Source organism: Prunus mume, linkage group LG5, assembly GCF_029339155.1.
Source record: "Prunus mume cultivar Tortuosa linkage group LG5, ASM2933915v1, whole genome shotgun sequence".
In the NCBI taxonomy this organism is placed as follows: Eukaryota; Viridiplantae; Streptophyta; class Magnoliopsida; order Rosales; family Rosaceae; genus Prunus; species Prunus mume.
Window position 1 is genome coordinate 27,770,139 of NC_142702.1, and position 19,652 is coordinate 27,789,790.

At 38.7% G+C, this 19,652-nt stretch overlaps 4 protein-coding genes and 1 pseudogene across 5 annotated transcripts; 2 read left to right on the forward strand and 3 right to left on the reverse strand.

The window, feature by feature from the left end:
* Window positions 1–226: 226 nt before the first annotated feature.
* LOC103333378 (hexose carrier protein HEX6-like) lies at window positions 227–2,296 on the reverse strand (annotated as a pseudogene). The gene is made up of 3 exons (XR_016126852.1): window positions 2,072–2,296; window positions 1,642–1,964; window positions 227–1,427 (listed from the first exon to the last, which is right to left on the reverse strand). The product of XR_016126852.1 is annotated as a hexose carrier protein HEX6-like (transcript).
* Window positions 2,297–4,188: 1,892 nt separating this feature from the next.
* LOC103333377 (expansin-B15-like) lies at window positions 4,189–5,637 on the forward strand. Its single transcript, XM_008236203.2, has 4 exons — window positions 4,189–4,400; window positions 4,491–4,603; window positions 4,876–5,069; window positions 5,173–5,637. The coding sequence occupies exons 1-4, from the start codon at window positions 4,214–4,216 to the stop codon at window positions 5,510–5,512; spliced, it is 834 nt and encodes a 277-aa protein (XP_008234425.1). The 5' UTR covers window positions 4,189–4,213; the 3' UTR covers window positions 5,513–5,637.
* A 1,109-nt stretch (window positions 5,638–6,746) lies between these two features.
* LOC148917494 (uncharacterized) lies at window positions 6,747–10,353 on the reverse strand. Its single transcript, XM_089052601.1, has 5 exons — window positions 10,006–10,353; window positions 9,405–9,546; window positions 8,882–9,108; window positions 7,827–8,084; window positions 6,747–7,235 (listed from the first exon to the last, which is right to left on the reverse strand). The coding sequence occupies exons 1-5, from the start codon at window positions 10,258–10,260 to the stop codon at window positions 6,930–6,932; spliced, it is 1,188 nt and encodes a 395-aa protein (XP_088908727.1). The 5' UTR covers window positions 10,261–10,353; the 3' UTR covers window positions 6,747–6,929.
* Window positions 10,354–10,524: 171 nt separating this feature from the next.
* LOC103333376 (uncharacterized) lies at window positions 10,525–14,553 on the reverse strand. Its single transcript, XM_008236201.2, has 5 exons — window positions 14,243–14,553; window positions 13,649–13,790; window positions 12,912–13,138; window positions 11,854–12,111; window positions 10,525–11,274 (listed from the first exon to the last, which is right to left on the reverse strand). Exons 1-5 carry the CDS (start codon window positions 14,282–14,284, stop codon window positions 10,969–10,971), a joined length of 975 nt encoding a protein of 324 aa, XP_008234423.1. The 5' UTR covers window positions 14,285–14,553; the 3' UTR covers window positions 10,525–10,968.
* Window positions 14,554–15,554: 1,001 nt separating this feature from the next.
* Window positions 15,555–19,516, forward strand: SWI1 (SWITCH1). The gene is made up of 9 exons (XM_008236277.2): window positions 15,555–15,718; window positions 15,828–15,931; window positions 16,043–16,812; window positions 16,913–17,296; window positions 17,479–17,590; window positions 17,687–17,770; window positions 18,043–18,126; window positions 18,358–18,963; window positions 19,107–19,516. The coding sequence occupies exons 1-9, from the start codon at window positions 15,607–15,609 to the stop codon at window positions 19,305–19,307; spliced, it is 2,457 nt and encodes an 818-aa protein (XP_008234499.2). The 5' UTR covers window positions 15,555–15,606; the 3' UTR covers window positions 19,308–19,516.
* The last annotated feature ends 136 nt before the right edge of the window (window positions 19,517–19,652 follow it).

Here is a 19,652-nt window from a genome sequence, read left to right on the forward strand (position 1 = left end):
TCAGACGCGACATGTTACAAAATTAATATTCAAGTAAGACCATTCAACTCACCAAAATTCAATATTCAAGCAGTACCATTCAACTTATCATAATGCATGATTATTAGGCATTTAGCATAAACTGAGTCTGTTAGCTCTAATTGATTGGTTTCAGGTGAGGTTTGGCTTCACACCTGTGAACCTCTAAAACAGAGCAAACCGCTATAGCTCTCTCTAATGTGATATGTTTTTCAGTAAACTTCTACAAATGGTCTCAAATTGCAAAAGGCCAATAACCCTAAAGTGGTACAATCCAATTAACCTCTAACCTTTCTGGTTAGATGGGTTAACAATCAATTTACCACATCATTAATTACAGCTTAATTAATCACTATCCTCCCTCACTTGTCCCACATATCTGTTCCAAAACCAATGCCCCATCCACACCCTATCCATCTTCTCAATAGGAATATTTGCAGTCTCAGGCAACAAGAGGTACACAAAACCAGTCATCACCATAACCCAACCTCCAAAAAAGAAGAAAATCCCAGACTTGAAGTGACAAAGCATGGAGAGAAATGATTGAGCAATACCAAAAGTCGACACAAAGTTTACTGCCACTGTAACACTTTGCCCAGCTGATCTTATCTCCATGGGAAAATCTCACTTGGGATCAGCCACCCTAGTGGGCCCCATGACCAAGCAAACCCAGCTACATACACAGACACAAAGATGATCAGCAAATATGCATACCCTTTGCTTATTCCACCAATGTCACCTAGCTCAGCAGCCATTATGCTCCCTACTATAACTTGTGACACAAACATTTGAATGCCCCCAATTGCAAACAGAGTTCTTCTGCCTAGTTTGTCCACCATAAGCATTGATACAAATGTTGCGCAGGTGCCAACCATGCCGGCGCTCATCACAGCTGACAAGAGTGACATACTTTCACTTAGACCAAGTGTTCTAAATAGTACTGGCGCATAAAATGAGATGACATTGATCCCAGTCACTTGTGTAAAGAATGGCATGGCAATTGCCATGACAAGTTGAGGCCTATACTTTCTTTGCATCAATTTCTTAAAAGGATGTTTGATGGTTTTTGAATTTTCACTTGCTTTGATGAGATCATTCAGTTCTGCTTGGACATCTTCGCATCCTCGTGTTCGTTGTAGCATTGACTCTGCTTTTTGGTGGTCGTTGGAGCGTTGGATTAAGCTGTTGGGTGTTTCTGGCAGTAAAAGAGCACCTAGAGTTAGTATTGAGGCTGGGACCGCTGCCAAGGATAGGGAGATTCGCCACCCCCAGCCGCCTGTGATCTTTTCGGCACCAAAGTTGATGAGGTTAGCTGATAATACTCCAATGGCAACACATAATTGGAAGCCAATGTTGAAAGCTCCTCTGTGTCTAGGTAGTGCCATTTCTGAGAGATAAAGTGGGACTGACTGCAAGGATGTTTGATTGTGTGGAACCAAATGTTATCACACATAACATTATTAAAATGTATATCAATGGAAAATTTTGTCTGCCAGGGCATCCTATGTTGCAAGAATTTTGTTTAACAAAATAACAAGTCGTGTATGATAGTAGAACATTACCCTATAGACTAATCTTAAGTAAAAAAAGGAAAAAAAAAAGTTCAAATATGGAGCATAATACCTGGTTTGCAAAGCCAACCCCAACACCAAGCAAGATACGACCAGATATTAGCATGTAGACATTAGTAGCTGCACCGCATAAGGCCGAACCAGCAAGGAATGAGGCACCAGCTACAAGGATTGAAGGCTTTCGGCCGAAGGTTCTGGTGACTGAAGAGGCAAAGAAGGAAGCTACAAGGCCAGCTATATAGAGTGAGGATGTAAATGCTGTTAAAAGTTGGCTATCAAATTTGCAGTAGTTGCTGGTTTTGGTATCTTCTTTCATCTTAGCGTGCACTTCTGGGAAAAATTTCTTGAGAAACGGCTCCATTGAAGTCACTCCACCTTCATGAATTAATCAGGATTAGTACTTGCATAGTAATGTTTGGCAAGTATTACAAGAACTAATTCAATATATATGTGTTACTAACTTACTAGAGAAGCTGACTGACCTGAAATCCCAATATCATAGCCATAAATAATGCCTCCCATGGCAGCAACCATACAAGATAGCACAACAAGCAGGGTCATCTTGCCATTGTAATGCTCATTTTTGCTTGTTAGTATTCCTAACTCAGCTGCTGCCATGGCTTTTCTCCTTTCAAGCTAATGCACCAGTGTGGAAAAAAGAGAGAGTAGATCTTGGTAAGATAGAGTTTGTAAGGATATAGATTGACAATATGAACAGCAGTCTTCCTTGACTGCTAGACATCATTATCAGTATGCCTCAGAGTGGAATGTTCAAACCAAAATTTCGCTTAATTTTGGACTTCATTGATTGAAGCATAAAGCAAAATACAATCCAAGAAGAATAAAAACAAAATAACATTAAGAAAAACAAAATAGTCCAAGACTAACAACTCACAAATCATTTAGCCTTTGTTGGTCTCCATTGGGCCGACTAGTTGATATTTTGGGATTTGTTTGAATTAAGGCCTGATATTCACAAATCATTGAGCATGGAATGGTTGCTATTTTTTTATTTTTTTATTTTTTTTAAAAAGGATAATCTAAATGAGAGCAAAATTGGAAAGTCCGGAAAATATTTTAGGATTTGGGTGTGGTGATAGATTTATGGGTGTCACCTTGACACGAACAGTGGAACTGGAAGCAAACTGACCTCTCCAACTAGCAACTAGTCGGCCCAATGGAGACCAACAAAGGCTAAAAGATAAATATAGCCCAACAGAAAGACTACAACACAAACCCCAAGCCCAATAAAACGCCGAAACAACCCAAGAGAAACAAAACAGAAACCACCAAACAAACGGAAATGACGGCCACAAACAAGCACGTATGAAACACAAAGGAAGCAGAAATCACAGTCAACACTATTTGTACTAGTAACCTGTTTGTGGATGAGTGTTCTTGGAGTAGTCCGTCTGGCCCTGAACCTACGTGCCTATGCCTTCGTTTTTTAGGAAATTCGTGCAGTGGAAGACCCTGAATTTGAGACTTTCTACACTAAAAATATTCTCTTAAACAAAGATATTCGTGTTTGGATCACGGGGGGATATTAACTTGGGGGACTTAACAAAATCAAAGGCTTCACTGACCCAACTAACTTGAATAAATATTTTTTTTTTTCAAAAAGTTTTAGCATGCAGAAGTTTATATAATAAAGTAGGACTATCTGTCTCCATGAAAAAAAAAATTCTACATAAAACCCAAATTGATAGATTCGGTAGTTGAGATTTCTTGCTCAATGGGATTTTAAAACAAGCATCCATCATTATATATTCACTAGGTTGTGTGCATAATTACAAAATTATTTCATCCATAAGCTAATCAATTACCGTTAAAATAATAATGTCCGCCACCATATAAAACCACACCCAATTATCATTATATAATAACGTCCATAATCTACAAATTAGTATATAATAGGTGGCCCTGATGCTGTTGAAATTATAGCCATTCGATCTTTATTTTTTTATTATTTTTGTTTTGAAAATGGCATCCCAGAAAATTGCAAGGGCCTGGAGATATATATATATATATATATATATATATATATATAATAACGACCGTTAACCGCCATCAACGGCTGAATCCATGGAAACCTTTTGTGCATGATGCAACACAAAATGTTAAAATCCAAGATCAAGGACGGCCCTACTCCACCGACAGACTTCTTTTCGTTTAGATTATTTAGGCTGAGCCATAATATTGTTATAATTAGCCATGCAAATTAGTCAAAAACCTACTGCTTGAGTTGATTGTCTCGTCTCGTCTTGAAATCCTCCCTTGAAGATTTGCAAGCAAAACCATGTTTTCATTGGCTTATCTGCAGAACTTGAGCCTGCAAATTCAAACTACATGTGTAGATTAGTCTGTGATTATTTTCCTGTCAATAAAAGATACGGTAATTCAAAAAAGTGTCCTCTAGTTTGTGTCAAATTAAGGCGACCTATAGAAAACGCCATGTTACTTCACTTCACTCCATTAATAATACCAATTTTAAAAAAATAATTGGACTTGGATTGATAGCAACAGGCACATGATATTTTCCTCTATAAAAACCAGTAGGCTTTTAACACTAAAAACCACACTCTAAACTAGTCATATCAACTTAAGTGCAGGGCACCTTAGCCATGGCCACTCTTAATAAGCTATCCTTGGCTGGTTTAAAACCCCTTTGGTACTTAATCACTGTATTTTGCTACTTTAAGCTGTGTTTTGCAGTTAATCGCAAGCACTTAAACTTGTCGACCGCTGCCACCAATTGGTACCCTGCCGGAGCTACTTGGTATGGCAGCCCTGACGGTGCGGGAAGTGACGGTAATTAATGCATGATTAATATGTGCACGTTTAATAATTTTGCTTAAGAAATAATGATGTTGTTTAGTTAACAAAATATTGTAAATGCAGGCGGGTCTTGTGGGTATGGAAATTTGGTGTCACAGCCTCCATTCTCTTCTATGGTTACTGGGATAGGCCCTTCTCTGTACAAATCAGGCAAGGAATGCGGAGCTTGTTATCAGGTATAAAGTATTTCCTCTCCTTTCTTATTTTTTCTAGGTGGTAATTACACGCACCCCTTATGATAAATTTCCCTTCTTTTTATATTTTTTTTTTATGGCATGTACAACCACCAATATATTTCCCTTCCTAATTGGCTTACGTCACTCTTCTATTCTTTATAATAGCTGACATTCACAAAACTTTAGTGTTTGGACGTATATATAATAATATATTACTTCTCTCCAAATATATATATATATATATTAATTTGTCCAATTTTAATTAACTTCAGGTAAAATGTACCAAACATGCATCTTGTTCCGGCAGACCAGTGAGGGTGGTCATCACGGACTTTTGCCCCGGAGGACCTTGTGCATCGGAGCCGGCACATTTCGACCTGAGTGGAACTGCGTTTGGTGCCATGGCAAGTCCTGGCCAACAAGAGAAACTACGCGATACCGGAGTGTTACAAGTTCAGTTTGCACGGTACATGAAACCCAATTTTACTTTTGCAAAATTTGGTAGATTATTTATTATACATTTTGGACTAGATTAATTTGTGTTTTTTTTTTCCATCGCCATTTGCCAGTGTGGCATGTGACTATTCAGGAAAAACCATTGCATTCCACGTAGACCAGGGCTCAAACCCAAACTATTTTGCTGCTGTGATTGAATTTGAGGAGGGAGATGGTGATCTTGCTGGTGTTGAGTTGAAGGAGGCTTCCTCATCGGACGGGGGTGATGAATGGCGTGCCATGCAACAATCATGGGGTGCAGTGTGGAAACTTGATGCAGGCTCAGAACTGCATCCTCCATTGTCAATAAGGTTGACATCTCAGTATTCAGCCCAAACTTTGCTGGCCAAAGATGTAATTCCAGTTGGGTGGAAACCTGGTGGTACCTATAGATCCTTGGTCAATTATCTATGACCAAGTCTCTACCCTATAATAATAATAATAGGATATATATGAGCCAGGAAATATGTATTAGTAGAATAAAACCAGGAAATTGTGACCAAATTCTGCAATTATAATTGAAAGTCCAGCTTGGTGCACATGGTAAATCTCCAATCGCCTACTTAATCGTAACATCCTGTAAAGAAAAACAAAACGTTACAAGAATTATCAAAAGGGCATCCGTCTTGGCATCAAGGAAAAGGGAGAGACTGTCAGAATCAATAGAAATGAATGGCATGGGAGAGAACTCCTATTATGTCACCTCCTCAATTTTCTTGAAGTAGATGAAGAGAAATTATTAGGAACACTCCCAGTCACTCATCTCCATTGGCCTCTGAGAAATTTTCCGAGTGTTAGGATTCACGGACTCACACTATGGAGAAAAGTGTGTGTATCATGAGTGTGCATTCACTTTGTCTTTGTCTTTCTCATCACATTATGTTAGTTATATGAGCACCCTTGCATGCTCTCCACGTTCTCTTTATCTCTCTCTCTCTCATATATGACATTATGTTTTCCATGTCAGTCTGATTATATGGACATCTTTTTGCATGCCTTCCTTCCACCTCCTAGAATTAGGTGACTCAATATCAAGAAAAACGTATGTATCATGAGTATAATGTGATGAGAGATATACAAAGTAGAATGTGTACATTACCTGAATTTTACTTCACAGTTAGGGAAAAGAATCTAAGATGTTGATGGCTGCAGTTGGAGACGTCCATTTCATTGGCATAGTATTTTCACACACAGACCACATAGCCTGTAAACGGTTAATGACATAGAACTGGCCTGATTTGGAGCAATTTGGTCTGGAATAGAGTCTCGGGCTGGTTGGGCTCATTTGCACATTTTACAGCCCAATATATTTTCCAACAATATTTCCAACATATTTCTTATAAGTTATAAGCAAGCACATTCAAAAAGGCAAATACTTGCGTCTGGTTATGTATGTCAACAACACTGGCACTGCAGTTGTTGAGCTAAGTCTGCTCATATAAATCAGCAACGTTTTATGTTCATGGAAATTAATTAGGGTATATTACATTGCCAATTCGGAACAAATTCTCTTTCTACTCTTTTAAGCCTTGATATCATTATCCTCCTTGTTATAATACACCACTTTCACTATTATACAAAGAAAAAGAAAATTTTTACTCGCAATATATTACAATAAATTCAAGATAAAACTTAGAAATCAGCAAGATGGAAAAAGTCCAGTTTTTCTTGTTTTTATTGCTAGCTTAACAAAGTCTCTTGATGACTGCAGTCTGAGACATCCACATCATTTGGCACAGCATCTATCCTGAACATGAAGGCAAACGTTCCTTATTCATTTTCACACACACCACATAGCCTTTAAAATGTACAGACCAAACTCATATTTGCCTTAGGGGATAAGCACAACAGATCCGGATGTTTTCCTATTCTCAAGGTCTTCGTGTGCCCGTGCTGCTTGAGACAATGGATAGGTGTGATTTACTCGAACCCGCAATACACCTGATTGAACATTACCAAATACCTCTCCTGCCATCTCTAGCAATTCGTCTCGAGTTACAGCGTAATGAAAGAGGCTAGGCCTAGTCAAGAACAGTGACTTCACTGCAATGGCCGACAATGGAACCGGATCTGGCGCACCTGATGACTGCCCAAAACTCACCATGTATCCACGAGTCTTCAAGCATGCCAGTGATCCCTGAATACAACAATAACTCCCAATTAAGGATTCTCAGTCCAAAACACAAATTAACAAAAGACTGCCTACCCATAACTCATTATCTACCAGATTATGTTGATCTGGGAGACCAGTTGGGCTTGCAACATTTGAATAAATCACGACACAACACACTTATTTGAGAGTGTCTTTTCTTCTTCTCTTTTAATTACTGATTACCAACCGTTTGCACTACCACAATCACAATGTAACTAACTTTAGGGTCTATTAGGGAAGAGTGATTTCAGGTCTAAGAATTTAGTAAATAAAATATAGCTAGATTGACGGATCCGACATAAAAGTTTTTTGTCAAAATCCAACTCCTAACTTTAAAACATTCCATCTAAATGAACCCCCTCATCTTTTAAAAAATTCATGAACCTGGCTCAAATTCAAAAACAAACTGGTTTCATAGGCCTGGTCTAGCAATGAAAAACTTCTGCACCATGTTAAGGGGAAGCCTACTCAAATGTACTCATGCAGAATTTCAACATGGTATGATCTCTCCCTAAACTCCCCTGATTGCATTTTTGTTCATTTGTAGAAGAAAGAAAGAAGAAAAGTATAGCTTACCTCAAAAGTATCCTTCCCTACAGAATCATAAACAACCTCGACCCCATTGTCAGATGTTATTTCTTTCACTCGAGCAACAAAGTCCTCTTCCTTATAGATTATGACATGGTGGCATCCATCCTCCTTGGCTTGAGCTGCCTTCTCTTTAGTAGATACAGTTCCAATGACAGTGGCACCAAGGGAATTAGCCCACTGGCATAAAAGGGATCCAACTCCCCCAGCTGCTGCATGGACAAGGACCGTGTGTCCAGGTTCAACCTGTATAACAACACTCAAGTCAGACCCAATAACAAAAGCAACATAAGTTTCAAATTTTTGAAACATATATAACATTAGGAAAGAGGATGGGCTATGTTAAGCACGCAATTGTAGAATGAACCCAAATTAAGATTGAAGCACTTAGTTGATTACACGTTGCTGGTTTACAATTAAGCTTGTTTTTTAGGGTGTACTATCTTGATGGTTTGGACGTTTTACTCATTGAATTCATATTTAGTTGTTATGTTTTTTTTTTCCCACAGATTGTCCGGTGGAACAGAATCAACAAGTGCGCCACAAATGAAAAAGTGAAAGAGAACAAGAATGGTAGTTTTATCTTACATCAGATAATGATAGGGCATGTTTTTAAAATTTATAGTCTCAAAAGAACAAATATAAATAGGGAGGGAGAGAGAGAGCTCCTCAACTCCCATGAGTGCTCATGATTAACAAATGAAAAAGACTAACTCAAACACAACTGAGCATACTTTGTCAAAACAGGGGCAATTCTGCCCAAAAAGTTTTACAATGACCACAAAAATATCAAAACAGTATTAACAGTAATGAATATTCTCCTTGACAGGAAAACTCATAGGTGCATGCTAATAGATCTATAAAAATGTTTTGCAATGCCACACGCATATTCAATGAATACTAAAACTAGCATGGCCTAAAATATCACAACCAGGATGTCGTTATCTTGTGTTTTGTAATTCAAACTATCTTCATTTACAGACTTAATGAGTGGATAATGACTTCCTGAAATTCCAGATGCTGCTGCATAAATATAAAGCTACCTTGAAACAGCTGCGTAGTAGAAACTGAGCTGTCATACCCTTGAGCAAGAGGGATGCAGCAACAGTAGGATCAATGGAAGGAGGAACAGGCACAACTCTGTTTGCAGGAAGGATCTGCTCTTCAGCATATGAGCCCATTGGCTGACCAGCATAGGCTACAAGATCTCCAACTTGCCTGCCTGTGAGTCCTGGTCCCACAGCTGTCACAACTCCACAAGCCTCAACACCTGAAATCAGTTTTGATTTGTAAATAAATTGTGTAAATCCATTATCAAAGCCCAACCAAGTTTTATATGTAAATATATACAACAAATCTAACAATGGAAATCGTTATCTGATGTCATGCTCTGCATTCTTGTATTAGGTTGTATTGGGTTCAAAAAATATACTCTCATGGTGAAGGTTTTTTCGAGAAAACTGTGAAGAAAAACCAAAGTATTTTAAAATAACATGAAGTCAAAAATTGGCTACAAATCAATCTTGGTTGAACTGTATCTTCATAATCTTAGAAACGCAGCAAAACCTGGGGTGTAGGGAACCGTAGCAGCCTTATAAACGCCTTTGCGGAAGTATACATCAATGAAATTAAGCCCAATGGCCTTGTTCTTCACACGAACCTCTCCCTCCTTTGGCTCTCCTACTTCCACATCTTCCCATTTCAAGACCTAATACCATCAAATGACAAAAATAAGTAAAATGACGATGAAAGTAAAGGAATAATGGCATTTAGCTGACAAAGATGGGAGGTCAAAGACAAATTACAACAAAGATAAATTTTCTTTAAGCAAACTAGACATAAACTGATACTGCCTTACCCACAAAAAAGTAATGGATACTGAATAATCAGTGTCAAAAACTATATATTGTTTACTGATCTACTGGCCGACTTATGTTAAGGATTATTTATGAAGACACTTGATACACTATATACAAACTGTGAATTGAATTCACCAATCTCAAAATACTTCAACACTAACAGAAATAAAGACAAGTAACCAGTAATTATACACAAGTGAGTTTTGATCATCTGATAAAAATAAAAAGCACAACCCAATAGCCGGCCAATTCAAACATAAAAGCATATGTATGGAAACTGAGAGAGAGAGAGAGAGAGAGAGAGAGACCTCAGGTCCACCAAGCTCATGGACTCGAATGGCTTTGACCATCTTTGCTGCTGGTGGTGATGCTGATTCAGTAGCAAGTGCTCTAACTACTGATTTATGGGTCCTAAGTGTAAAGGGTAAACACTTGCTCAAATTCTTATTGTTGCTCAAAATCTGTGAAAAATGTCTTGAATTTGGAATGCAGTGGTATGAAGCACACAGCAATTGTGTTGAACAATGGTTCTGGAATCTTAATCTGATTGGAAGTAAACCCATTTACCTCACTGATTTGATCCTTGATTTGTCCGACATTGGAATTGTACGAGGCTGGAAATGAGGCTAGGTGAAGAAAAAGAGACTCAAAGGCCCACATCACAGTAATAAAAGACTTCCTTAATCATATGGTCCTTTCTTGGGCCTATTGGGCTCATTTCATACATTTTGAAGCCCATAAATGATGATTTTGGGCCCAAATATAGCCCACATTGATGATATGCTTCAAATAACCCAAAAAAAATAAAATGTACCCAACACTAAAACTAACACAAATGTTTCTCTTTCGTCCCCAAAAAAAAAAACAAACACACAATTGGCTTACGTCACTCTTCTATTCTTTATAATAGCTGACATTCATAAAACTTTAGTGTTTGGACGTATGTATAATAATATATTACTTCTCTCTAAAAATATACATATTAATTTGTCCAATTTTAATTAACGTCAGGTAAAATGTATCAAACATGCATCTTGTTCCGGCAGACCAGTGAGGGTGGTCATCACGGACTTTTGCCCCTGGGGACCTTGTGCATCCAGTTTTTCTTGTTTTTATTGCTAGCTTAACAAAGTCTCTTGATGACTGTAGCCTGAGACATCCATTTCATTTGGCACAGCAGCTATCCTGAACATGAAGGCAAACGTTCCTTATTCATTTTCACACACACACCACGTAGCCTTTAAAATGAACAGACCAAACTCATATTTGCATTAGGGGATAAGCACAACAGATCCGGATGTTTTCCTATTCTCAAGGTCTTCGTGTGCCTGTGCTGCTTGAGACAATGGGTAGGTGTGATTTACTCGAACCCGCAATACACCGGATTGAACATTACCAAATACCTCTCCCGCCATCCCTAGCAATTCATCTCGAGTTACAGCGTAATTAAAGAGTCTAGGCCTAGTCAAGAACAGTGACTTCACTGCAATGGCTGACAATGGAACCGGATCTGGCGCACCTGATGACTGCCCAAAACTCACCATGTATCCACGAGTCTTCAAGCAAGCCAGTGATCCCTGAATACAACAATAACTCCCAATTAAGGATTCTTTGTCCAAAATACAAATTAGCAAAAGACTGCCTACCCAGAACTCATTTTCTACCAGATTATGTTGATCTGGGAGACCAGTTGGGCTTGCAACATTTGAATAAATCATGCCACAACACACTTATTTGAGGGTGTCTTTTCTTCTTCTCTTTTAATTACTGATTACCAACCATTTGCACTACCACAATCACAATGTAACTAACTTTAGGGTCTATTAAGGAAGAGTGATTTCAGGTCTAAGAATTTAGTAAATAAAATATAACTAGATTGACTGATCCGACATAAAAGCCTTTTGTCAAAATCCAACTCCTAACTTTAAAGCATTCCGTCTAAATGGAACCCCTCATCTGTTAAAAAATTCATAAACCTGGCTCAAATTCAAAAACAACTGGTTTCATAGGTCTGGTCTAGCATTGAGAAACTTCTGCACCATGTTAAGGGGAAGCCACTCATGCAGAATTTGAACAGTGTATGATCTCTCCCTAAACACCCTTCATTGTGTTTTTGTTCATTTGTAGAAAAAAGGGAGAAGAAAAGTATAGCTTACCTCAAAAGTATCCTTCCCTACAGAATCATAAACGACCTCGACCCCATTGTCAGATGTTATTTCTTTCACTCGAGCAACAAAGTCCTCTTCCTTATAGATTATGACATGGTGACATCCATCCTCCTTGGCTTGAGCTGCCTTCTCTTTAGTAGATACAGTTCCAATGACAGTGGCACCAAGGGCATTAGCCCACTGGCATAAAAGGGATCCAACTCCACCAGCTGCTGCATGGACAAGGACTGTGTGTCCAGGTTCAACCTGGATAACAACACTCAAAGTCAGACCTAAAAACAAAAGCAACATAAGTTTCAAATTTTTGAAACATATATAACATTAGGAAAGAGGATGGGCTATGTTAAGCATGCAATTGTAGAATGAACCGAAATTAAGATTGAAGCACTTAGTTGATTACACGTTGCTGGTTTACAATAGAGCTTGTTTTTTAAGGTGTACTATCTTGATGGTTCGGACATTTTACTCATTGAATTCATACTTGGTGGTTATGTTTTTTTTTCTTTCCACAGATTGTCCGGTGGAACGGAATCAAGAAGTGCACCACAAATGAAAAAGTGAAAGAGAACAGGAATGGTAGTTTTATCTTACATCAGATAATGATAGGACATGTTTTAAAATTTATAGTCTCAAAGGAACAAAAATAAATAGGGAGGGAGAGAGAGAGCTCCTCAACTCCCATGAGTGCTCATGATTAATAAATGATAAAGACTAACTCAAACACAACTGAGCATACTTTGTTAAAACAGGGGCAAATCTGCCCAAAAAGTTTTACAATGACAACAATAAAGATCAAAACAGTATTAACAGTAATGAAAATTCTCCTTGACAGGAAAAGTCATAGGTGCATGCTAATAGCTCTAAAAAAATGTTTTGCAATGCCACACGCATATTCAAGGAATATTAAAACTAGCATGGGCTAAAATATCACAACCAGGATGTGGTTATCTCGTGTTTTGTAATTCAAACTATCTTCATTTACAGACTTAATGTGTGGTTAATGACTTCCTGAAATTCCAGATGCTGCTGCATAAATATAAAGCTACCTTGAAACAACTGCGTAGTAGAAACTGAGCTGTCATACCCTTGAGCAAGAGGGATGCAGCAACAGTAGGATCAATGGAAGGAGGAACAGGCACAATTCTGTTTGCAGGAAGGATCTGCTCTTCCGCATATGATCCCATTGGCTGACCAGCATAGGCTACAAGATCTCCAACTTGCCTGCCTGTGAGTCCTGGTCCCACAGCTGTCACAACTCCACAAGCCTCAACACCTGAAATCAGTTTTGATTTGTAAATAAATTGTGTAAATCCATTATCAAAGCCCAAAAAAGTTTTATATGTAAATATATACAACAAATCTAACAATGGAAATCGTTATCTGATGTCATGCTCTGCATTCTTGTATTAGGTTGTATTAGGTTCACCCCAATCGTTCCTAACCATATTTCAAAAAATATACTCTCATGGTAAAGGTTTATTAGAAAAACCAAAGTTTTTAAAAAGAACATGAAGTCAAAAATTGAATAGAAGTCAATCTTGGTTGAACTGTATCTTCATAATCTTATATGGTAAAGGTGCTGTCTTAAGATAAGTTTACTTAAGTTGTGCTTTAGCTTCTAACGTATCTTTGGTTGGAGTAGTTTTAGATGAATCTTTCTGCTTATAATGAGCAGGTTCTCTCTTTGTTGTATAATCGAGGATAGCTTTTCCTCTTGATTATCAATACAAATGTTTCTATTCAAATAATAATAATAATAACAATCTTAGAAATGCAGCAAAACCTGGGGTGTAGGGGACCGTAGCAGCCTTATAAATGCCTTTCCGGAAGTATACATCAACGAAATTAAGCCCAATGGCCTTGTTCTTCACACGAACCTCTCCCTCCTTTGGCTCTCCTACTTCCACATCTTCCCATTTCAAGACCTAACACCATCACATGACAAAAATAAGTAAAATGACGATGAAAGTAAAGGAATAATGGCATTTAGCTGAAAAATATGGGAGGTCAAAGATAAATTTTCTTTAAGCAAAACTAGACATAAACTGATACTGCCTTACCCACAAAAAAGTAATGGATACTGAATAATCAGTGTCAAAAACTATATATTGTTTTCTGATCTACTGGCCAACTTATGTGAAGGATTATTTATGAAGACAGTTGATACACTATACACAAACTGCGAATTGAATTCAGCAATCTCAAATACTTTTAACACTGGTAGAAATAAAGACAAGTAACCAGTAATTATACACAAGTGAGTTTTGATAATCTGATAAAAATAAAAAGCACAATCCAATAGCCGGCCAATTCAAACATAAAAGCATATGTATGGAAACACAGAGAGAGAGAGAGAGAGAGAGAGAGAGAGAGAGACCTCAGGTCCACCAAGCTCATGGACTCGAATGGCTCTGACCATCTTTGCTACTGATGGTGATGCTGATTCAGTGGCAAGTGCTCTAAGTACTGGTCCTAAGTGTAAAGGGTAAACACTTGCTCAAATTCTTATTGTTGCTCAAAATCTGTGAAAAATGTCTTGCAGTGGTATGAAGCACACAGCAATTGTGTTGAATTTGGAGTGCAGTGGTTCTGGAATCTTATTCTGATTGGAAGTAAAGCCATTTACCGTACTGATTTGTCCGACATTGGAACTGTACGAGGCTGGAAATGAGGCTGGGTGAAGAAACAGAGACTCAAAGGCCCACATCACATGTAAAAAAAGACTTCCTTAATCATATGGTCCTGTCTTGGGCTCATTTCATACATTTTGAAGCCCATAAGTGATGATTTTTGGCCCAAATATAGCCCACATTGATCATATGCTTCAAATAACCCAAAAATAATAAAATGTACCTAACACCAAAAACTAACACAATTGTTTCTTAAGCTTTGTTACAAACAACATAGTAAATGTGACAACTTTTTACACATACATATTAGAAACAAAGTGTGGACATTTGGATATCATTATGAATTGCTCCTCAAATAGAATTTAAAAACCAAACACGACATAGTTGATAGCTACATCAATTAACCCACAAGATTACCAATAAATTCTAAAGCCAGTATGCATATAAAATGTTATGTTCGCCACCAAGTTATGTGACATATTGATCAATTGGGCAGCTCCTGCATTTTTATGTGCAACAGAAAGTTAATTTGCTGATAAAAACAAAACAAAATTAACCAACTCTCTCTCCTGCCTCTAGGGTGGGAGTAGAGTAGAGTAGGGGACCACTCCAATATGAAAAGGAGCACGTGACCTCCAAGTTATTTCCTTCCCACGCCACAATTTTCGCTCCATCTCTCTCTCTCTCTCTCTACACATTTTTCTAATTTCACTCTCAAAAAAAAGTAAAGCTTTTTAAAAAGACCAACTATTAAATGCTAGAATATTATTGTTCCCTACGCTCGACCAAAATGCGCGTCCGACCATGCAGAATCGGCATGTACCAGCTGAAGGGCAAAATGGTCCTGAGTAATTTTGTAATAAAAAATTTTAAAATGCGATTTTTTAAAAATGAACAAAAATGCGAGAAAACATATATATATTCCTATCCGGGCAAAATAATATTTTGTTATTTTCTGTTATGCCGTTTTGGTCTATATATAGTGCCTGCGGTGAATAGTGTGTGTTGTGTGTGTTTTGGTTGGAGAGAGGGAGGGAGAGGGTGATGACTGATGAGTGTACGTGGGTTTATATGTAAGTGGTGACTCTGGGTCTTTCTCATTTCTCAGAAGATGATGAAGTACTTGGAAAAGAAGCAAGAGCAAAATAAGGCACCAAGCCCTTGTTTGCCCAGACATGCTCTGCCCACAACTGCCACTCCATCGCCCATCTGTTTGCTACTAGGTACACCACCTTTTTTATCTTCTTCTTCTTCTTCCCTGCTTCTGATTCGTTTTTGGACCATTATCTGCAACTGTTTGATTCATTTTGTGCATTTTTATTGGTTTTGCAGAGGCTATAGATCACATTAAAGTGGGCTCTTACTATGAAATCGACCGCTCTAAGCTCCCTCCCAGAACCACCCCAGAACAGCTCAAGGCGGTTCGGGTCGTCATGGTACTCGCCTTCACCAAAACCCACAAATAGTTTCCACTATTCTTGTTTCTTTTTCAGATTTGATTTTGATTTCATATGGGTTTTGAGTTTTGGGTCCATTTGTGTATGCAGGTGAGTGAGAAGGGTGCGCTCAAAGTGGCTTTGAGGTTCCCAAGCATTCACTCTCTCCACACTCACATCACCGAAGGAGGCTACGCAAAACCATTGGCCAAGCAGATTCCAGCGCTTAACGAGAAGTACGTGATGCCAGCAGAAATGGCTTCAGAGGTGCTTTACCGGAGAATCCCACCTCAGGAAATTGCAGATCGGAGCAACATTTGGAGCTTCTGGGCTGCTACACCCTCTGCGACAAATTACCAGAGAATAAGCTCTTCACCGAGCCCAGCAGTCAGCGGTGAGGTCATGAACAGGAATGTGGTTTCCAAAAAGGGTCCATGCTGGTCGGAGCTAAAGTTCACTGGGATGGTGACGTGGGGTAAGCGCCGGCAGGTTCGGTACCTGCGCAGGCACGAGCCTTCACCGAGCTCTAGTACTGACGAAGAAGAAGAGAAGGGGAAGGAGCTAACAGAGCTAGAGGAAAATGGTGATGATTTCTATGTGGATGATGAGAAAGCAATAACTGTGATAGAGGAAGATGATGATATTGAAGAAGAAGAAGAAGATGTGAAAACAGAGGACGAGGCTCCTCCTGTTGTGCCCTGGAAGATGAACCTTAGGAGTAGGAAGAGGAAGCGCCAAGATCACCATAGAAGGCCCAAGAAAACCACAAAGAAATCAAAATCTATAACAAAAAGTCAAAAGCAGAATCAAGTTGTAGCAGTTCCCGATCGGAGTAACAAGAAATTGGTAAAACACACAGTGGCAAGATGGTCTGCAGGGAGGTGAGGACTCTGTTCTTAATTAGTTATATTAGTGATTATGATCTTTGTTTAAGAAGTCGGGTTTTGTTAATATGTGTTCATGCTTTGATTTGGGTTTAAGGTACAAGGCTGCAGAAGAAAACATGCTGAGGGTGATGAAGGCCAAGGGTGCTAAATTTGGGAGCCCAATACTGAGGCCAGCGCTGAGGTCTGAGGCAAGGAAGCTGATTGGGGATACGGGTTTGTTGGACCATTTGCTCAAACACATGGCGGGCAAGGTCGCGCCAGGTGGAGCCGAGAGGTTTAGGCGGCGCCACAATGCAGATGGAGCCATGGAGTATTGGCTGGAGAGTGCTGATCTGTTTGATATCAGAAAACAAGCTGGGGTTCAAGACCCTTATTGGACCCCACCACCTGGGTGGGAGCCTGGTCATGATCCCACTCGAGACCCCATTTGTGTAAAAGAGATTCATGAGCTTAAGGAAGAGATAACCAAGATAAAAAGGTGAACAATAAACCCAGTTAATGTTATTCATCTTTGATGTCCTCTGTGTTTAATGTATAATGTGTATGTGAGTCCCTTAATCTAGCTCTCTGCTTTTCTTCTTTTTCTTTTGGCAAATTAATCTAGCTCCTGTTTAAGTTGGTGGTTGTATGTGTTTGTGATATTTCTTGCTGTATATACAGGGTGGTTCATGTGTCCAAGAATAAAGAGGATAATCTAGCTTTGGTGACCACGTCAAATTCTTGTTTGACAAGTCTTGACTGGGAACATGATGGTTCATTGATCCACCAAAAGGTGAACCAACAAGTTTGGACATTTCAATTTAGTTTGTTCATGTTGATTATGGCTGCTTTAATTAACTGCTACTAATTGTTCGATGTGATTTTGCAGGAGTATGCAGTACTGCTAACAATGCAGCAAAATAAGATTAGAGAACAACTTATGGAAATGTCTCAATCTCTGTCTCGAATGGAGGTACACCAGATCATGATATTAATTAATTATCCCTTTATATCTCTAATCGCACACTTAATGTAATCTAAACATATAATTAATTACTTTCTTACTGCCTTCAGTATATTGGTCACTTTCAATTATTCATCAACTTTGGCTGCTTTAAATATAATATTATGTTCAAAAAGTTTGGACCTTTTAATTTTTATTAACTTGTTTCATGGTTCAACTTGATTATGGCTGCTTTAAATAATATTAAGTGCTACTAATTGTCGTTTGTTGGGATTTTGCAGGAGGAGCATACAGAGCAAATCCTTAAGAAAACTAAGATGGAAGAACAACTAATGGATGTTTCTCAATCTTTGTCTGAAATGAAGGTAGGATGATATAAATTGCCCCCCCTGGTTATCTTAACTTGATATGTCTTAAGTTCATTAAATGTGATATGAATATATAATTAATCACTTCTTACTGCCTTCCAGTATAATGATCAATTTTATTCATTTACACAATAAAATTGGTCTCTTTCATGTTAATTAAGTATGTAGTAGAAGCATGTATGCATATTATAGCATTTGATGGATATGGAGGTTAAAATATTAATGCAGGAACAAATTGGGATCCTGAAATCAAGCAGGGAAGAACCACTAAGTATCTCAGATGCAGCACGGCCATCAGACACTGATCAAAGAGCAGCGACAATATCAAAGGGTGGGGAGCAAGAAGAAGAAGAAGATAAGCTTGAAGGAGGAGACAATAATGCAGCAGCCACAGCAACTCACGAGGACAAGGCAGCCAAAATACAGAGACTGAGGAGTGGTTTCAGGATATGCAGGCCACAAGGGTCCTTTCTGTGGCCAAACATGGGCATCTCTACCCCACCCTCAGCCTCCTCATCCTCAGCCACCCACTTCATCCCTATGCCTCCTCAGCCCCAGTCTGGGTCTCCTGTCAAGCCTGTAGCTGAGAGGCGCCCAGTCAACACCGCCACTTTATGCAAAGTGAGCTATAAACCCTCTGCCTCTTCTCCTATTTTTCTTCCACCTGGGCCCCCCTCCAAGAGAAGTGTCACCGTCACCAACACCCTCCTCATCAACCTTAATGAGCTCCCCAACTCTAACCCTAATAACGTCCAAAACGCCTCTGAAACTAGCACTGCATTGTCTAGGACCCTCACCTACCAGAGAAGACACCATCATCATCAATATCCACGTGTGAGTACTAAGATGTCTCAGCCCTTGTTGTGAATTATTAATTTCCTCTGTTTTTTTTTCAATTTTTTATTTATATATAGTGCTAATGATTAAGAAGAAAATTAATTACCCCCTTTTCATTTAATGCGTGTGTCTACAAACAGACGTTGAAGGCTAAGACAGAGGACGGGGAAGATGGAAATGCAAACAATGAGTCTTCTAAGCAGCAGCAGCATGATGAGCCGACAAGGTGGTGCTCTTCTTCATCTCCTTCCACTACTGCCAGTGCCACGTGGATGGGACAGAAATGGTGGCTTGATATGGCAACTCCTAGCCCTTCTGTGGACAACTCTACCAAGGGTTGATTCAACTTGGTCGTTTCATTAATCTTCAGTGGAATGGAAGCTCTATATATATAGATATTATAATAATAGGAAAATATCATTAGGAACTTTACATCAATATTGGGGGGGTTTTTTTATTCACCAAATATATATATATATATATTCGGGGGGTTTACTGGCTTTTTGTCTAAAATAGCCATTTTTGTACTGGGGCACACACGTGTGGTTATTGTGAGAAAGAAAATATTAATATATCCTATTTTATATATAAGGAAATGATATATCATATGGACTTTAATTTGGTGAATTTTGGTCGTGCATGTTGGTGGTGTTGCATATGGTAATACGTTTATTTGATTGATATCA

Coding starts and splice junctions, on each gene's coding strand:
- LOC103333377 (XM_008236203.2), top strand. CDS start 4,214: ATGGCCACTCTTAATAAGCTATCCTTGGCTGGTTTAAAACCCCTTTGG. Junction 4,401..4,490: donor TGACGGTGCGGGAAGTGACG/GTAATTAATGCA, acceptor TTGTAAATGCAG/GCGGGTCTTGTGGGTATGGA. Junction 5,070..5,172: donor TTACAAGTTCAGTTTGCACG/GTACATGAAACC, acceptor GCCATTTGCCAG/TGTGGCATGTGACTATTCAG.
- LOC148917494 (XM_089052601.1), bottom strand. CDS start 10,260: ATGGGTTTACTTCCAATCAGATTAAGATTCCAGAACCATTGTTCAACA. Junction 9,547..10,005: donor ATGAGCTTGGTGGACCTGAG/GTCTCTCTCTCT, acceptor TGATGGTATTAG/GTCTTGAAATGGGAAGATGT. Junction 9,109..9,404: donor TACGGTTCCCTACACCCCAG/GTTTTGCTGCGT, acceptor AACTGATTTCAG/GTGTTGAGGCTTGTGGAGTT.
- LOC103333376 (XM_008236201.2), bottom strand. CDS start 14,284: ATGGTCAGAGCCATTCGAGTCCATGAGCTTGGTGGACCTGAG. Junction 13,139..13,648: donor TACGGTCCCCTACACCCCAG/GTTTTGCTGCAT, acceptor AACTGATTTCAG/GTGTTGAGGCTTGTGGAGTT. Junction 12,112..12,911: donor TACTACGCAGTTGTTTCAAG/GTAGCTTTATAT, acceptor GTTGTTATCCAG/GTTGAACCTGGACACACAGT.
- SWI1 (XM_008236277.2), top strand. CDS start 15,607: ATGATGAAGTACTTGGAAAAGAAGCAAGAGCAAAATAAGGCACCAAGC. Junction 15,719..15,827: donor GCCCATCTGTTTGCTACTAG/GTACACCACCTT, acceptor TTGGTTTTGCAG/AGGCTATAGATCACATTAAA. Junction 17,771..18,042: donor AATCTCTGTCTCGAATGGAG/GTACACCAGATC, acceptor GGGATTTTGCAG/GAGGAGCATACAGAGCAAAT.